At 37.9% G+C, this 3917-nt stretch overlaps 1 protein-coding gene across 1 annotated transcript; it reads left to right on the plus strand.

The window, feature by feature from the left end:
- The first annotated feature begins 373 nt into the window (after nt 1-373).
- LOC127670124 (olfactory receptor 2J3-like) lies at nt 374-1309 on the plus strand. Its single transcript, XM_052164438.1, has one exon. The coding sequence runs from the start codon at nt 374-376 to the stop codon at nt 1307-1309; it is 936 nt and encodes a 311-aa protein (XP_052020398.1).
- The last annotated feature ends 2608 nt before the right edge of the window (nt 1310-3917 follow it).

Here is a 3917-nt window from a genome sequence, read left to right on the forward strand (position 1 = left end):
AACTGATTTGTGATAGGATGATAGAAATTGTGTAATTATATTGTCCCTTAGAAAACTTATTAGCTAGATTTACATCATTTTCTGTCAATAATGCCATTTAATTTATCAATAATTTTGCTTCTAGTAATTAGGATCTGTTCGTTTTCACCACTCATTGACTTTTCATATAAATATATAATTAATAATTTTTTATATATTAAGCATATACTTTACATGTGTGAAAAGTCAATGAGATATGAATATGAGGTATATTTATGAGTATATGAATATATATGTATATATAAATATATAAGCTTGTTAATAATTTATTTAATTAACTTTATATCTTCATGTTTTCTAGAACTGAGGATAAAAACAAAAGAGAAAATGAGCAATGGTGGAATTCAATGTAAGTTGGGAAGGGTACTTTATTTTTCTGGGTTTTTCTAAATGGCCTCATCTGGAAGTTGTTCTCTTTGTGGTGATATTGATATTCTACATGATGACACTGACAGGAAATCTCTTCATCATCATCCTATCACACCTAGATTCTCACCTCCACACCCCTATGTACTTCTTCCTCTCAAACCTCTCTGCTCTGGATCTCTGCTATACCACTAGCTCTGTTCCTCAGCTGCTGTTCAACCTCTGGGGCCCAGAGAAGACGATATCTTATGCTGGTTGCATGCTTCAGCTCTATTTTGTCCTCGCTCTGGGTACCACAGAGTGTGTTTTGTTGGTGGTAATGTCCTATGACCGCTATATAGCTGTGTGTAAACCCTTGCATTACTCTGTTCTCATGAATCCTCGTTTTTGCCAACTGCTGGCTGCAGCATCCTGGGTATGTGGCTTTACCACCTCAGCACTTCATTCTTCCTTTACCTTCTGGGTACCCCTGTGTGGCCATCGCCAAGTGGACCACTTCTTCTGTGAAGTGCCAGCACTGTTGAAGTTGTCTTGTGTTGATATCCATGCAAATGAGCTGACCCTCATGGTCATGAGTGCTATTTTTGTTGTCATACCACTCATTCTCATCCTGAGCTCCTATGGTGCCATTGCATGGACTGTCCTGGAAATACAATCAACTACTAGACTTCAGAAAGTTTTTGGGACCTGTGGAGCTCATCTGACTGTTGTTTCTCTCTTTTTCATTCCAATCATGTGCATTTATCTTAAGCCTTCAACAAAAAGTTCTCAAGATCATACCAAGTTCATTGCCCTCTTCTATACTGTTGTCACACCTAGCCTCAACCCTCTCATTTATACTCTAAGAAACAAAGATGTGAGAGGGGCAATAAGGAGGCTGAGTTGGTATGAAAGAGAGAAATGAGAAAAGCCTTCTACTGTGCAGTCTTTAATAAGAAGGTCTGAACCATCATTAAGGTCACTTTACTCTTTACAATCTTTTTAGATACTGAATCATAAAACATAAAACACAGAGATTAAATTATTTAAGGATCCAGTGACGACCCCACTTAGTGATCCATCCCATATACAGTTACAAAACCCAGACACTATTATTGATGCCCACAAGTACTTGCTGACTGGAGCCAGATATAGCTGTCACCTGGGAGGCTCTGCTAGTGCATGACAAATACAGAGGGGAACACTCTCAGCCAGCCATTGAACTGAGCATATTGTCCCCAATGGGGAAGCTAGAGAAAGGACCCAAGGAGCTGAAGGGGTTTGCAGCACCTTAGGAGGAACAACAATATGAGCTACCCAGTACTCTCAGAGTTCCCAGGGACAAAAACATTAACCAGATAGTACCCATGGCTCCAGAAGCATAGTCAGCAGAGGATGGCCTTGTTGGACATCAAAGGGAGGAGAGGCCCCTGGCCCTGGAGAGGCTCAATGAAGCAGTGTTGGCGAATACCAGGACAGGGAAGCAGGAGGGGGTTGACTGGGGAACAGGAGGAGGGGAGATGGCTTATGGGACTTTTGGGGGGGGTGGGAACCAGGAAAGGGGAAATCATTTGAAATGTAAATAAAGAATATATCTAATTAAAAAGGAAAATATTTAAAATAATTATATTTTTATTATAAAAATATGCTATTATATAAAAAGCTTAGCCAGTAATATTATAACTTTCCATTATTTCCACAAATAGAAATCTGTTCTGGATGTTTCTTTTGTTCATATGTCTATTTTACTCAGGAACATATTCCTTTCCCTACTGACTTTACTTCTAAATCCTAGTGTTTGCTTATTTTTAGATGTTGGAATTCTTAGTACTTTAGATGGATGTGACTGTCCCATTGACCTAATAGAGGTCTCTTATGGATGAAATTGTAATGTAAGGTAAAAGAGGAAATACATGTACAAAAGTTGATTTATGACATCATATTGCATGTGCTAATAAATTAAAGTCAATTATAAAATAATCCCAGAAAATTTGACAATAAATCTTCAATATATATGTCTATTGTTGAGTGTCAGACAATGTTAATAAACAAAATAAATAAAAATATCACTAAACATCCTTTAGTGAGCATAGTGGCATAGAAAATTAGATTAAATGAATTAATCAGAGTAACTTAAATTTCTCTCTACCTCTCAATATCTTTTAAAAAAAATACCATTATATTATAGTTCCTCAATATGGGGCATTATGTTTTAAATGAAAATATTAAAATGCCTAGCATTATTGCTGTATAATTCACACAGAAGTGCATATAAACAACAGGTATTTTGTGGTTTTAGGTATATATACATGTTATGGTTATACATGTAAGATATATTATTATATTATGCTATAATATAATACTATTATATTATAGTATATAATATTATACTATCCTATACACACATATATACATATGTGTCCATGGTCACATCAATGTCTTATAAATTTTTTTTCCAGTCTTATGTCTCCTTCCAGTCTCTAGATTTTTTGTTCTTTTAAAAACACTTCCAGACATTTTTTTCCCTTTCTCCTTTCCTGCTCTCCTCCACCTTGCCCTTCCCCTCCTCCTTCCCCACCTCGCACAGGTAGCTGGAACTGGGAGGAGGCAGGAACTGCAATGACCTCAGAAGCAAGGCGGTGGGGGAAGGGGTGGCTCGGGGCCCAGCACAGAGTGGGGGAGGGTGGCGGGGGGTGGCGGGGAGCGGCTTCGGGGAGTTTCCAGGGTGGCGGTGGGGGCCGCGGTGTCACCAATGAAGAAGACGAAAATGGAGCAGGTCCATTTTCCTCCAGGCTTTTGAGAAACCAACATAGATATATAGATTTCTTCGAACTTGAAATCTAATAGCACCAATTATCTTTGCACAGAACTCTTACTTACATATCTCATCGAAACCCCAGAACAAACATCACCAACTTGGATTTGCTTTTAGTGGAAATGGACCAGTAAAAAGAACACCTATCACACACATTCTTGTGTGCAGGCCAAAACGAACAAAAGGAAGTATGTCAGAATTTCTTGAAACTGAAGATGGAGAAGTAGAACAGCAAAGATACATACAGTATCTGTACATACAGCAGTGGCCACAGTCATCTCCATTTCTAAAGTGATACCTGCTTACCTCTTCGGCCACAAGAAATGAAGTAGATAGTGAAGATGAAAAAGATCCAGAATGGCTGAGAGAAAAAACTATTACTCAAATTGAAAAATTTTCTGTTATGAATGAAGGAGAGAAAGAAGTAATGAAACTGTGGAATCTCCATATCACAAAGCATGGATTTATTGCCCACAATCAAATGAATCATGCCTGTATGCTGTTTGTGGAAAATTATGGACAGAAAATAATTAAGAGGAATTTATGTTGAAACTTCATGCTCTCTAGTCAGCATGCATGACTTTAATCTTATTAGCACAGTGTCAATAGATAAAGCTGTTACCAAGCTCCGAGAAATGCAGCAAAAACTAGAAAAAGGAGAACCTGCAGCCCCTGCAAATGAAAAATAGCTGAGGAACAAAATGGACAGCAAATGGAT

The sequence above is a fragment of the Apodemus sylvaticus genome, chromosome 19, assembly GCF_947179515.1.
Source record: "Apodemus sylvaticus chromosome 19, mApoSyl1.1, whole genome shotgun sequence".
Taxonomy (NCBI): Eukaryota; Metazoa; Chordata; class Mammalia; order Rodentia; family Muridae; genus Apodemus; species Apodemus sylvaticus.

Excerpts from the sequence above, each read along its gene's own strand:
- LOC127670124 (XM_052164438.1), top strand. The coding sequence starts at position 374 with ATGGTGGAATTCAATGTAAGTTGGGAAGGGTACTTTATTTTTCTGGGT.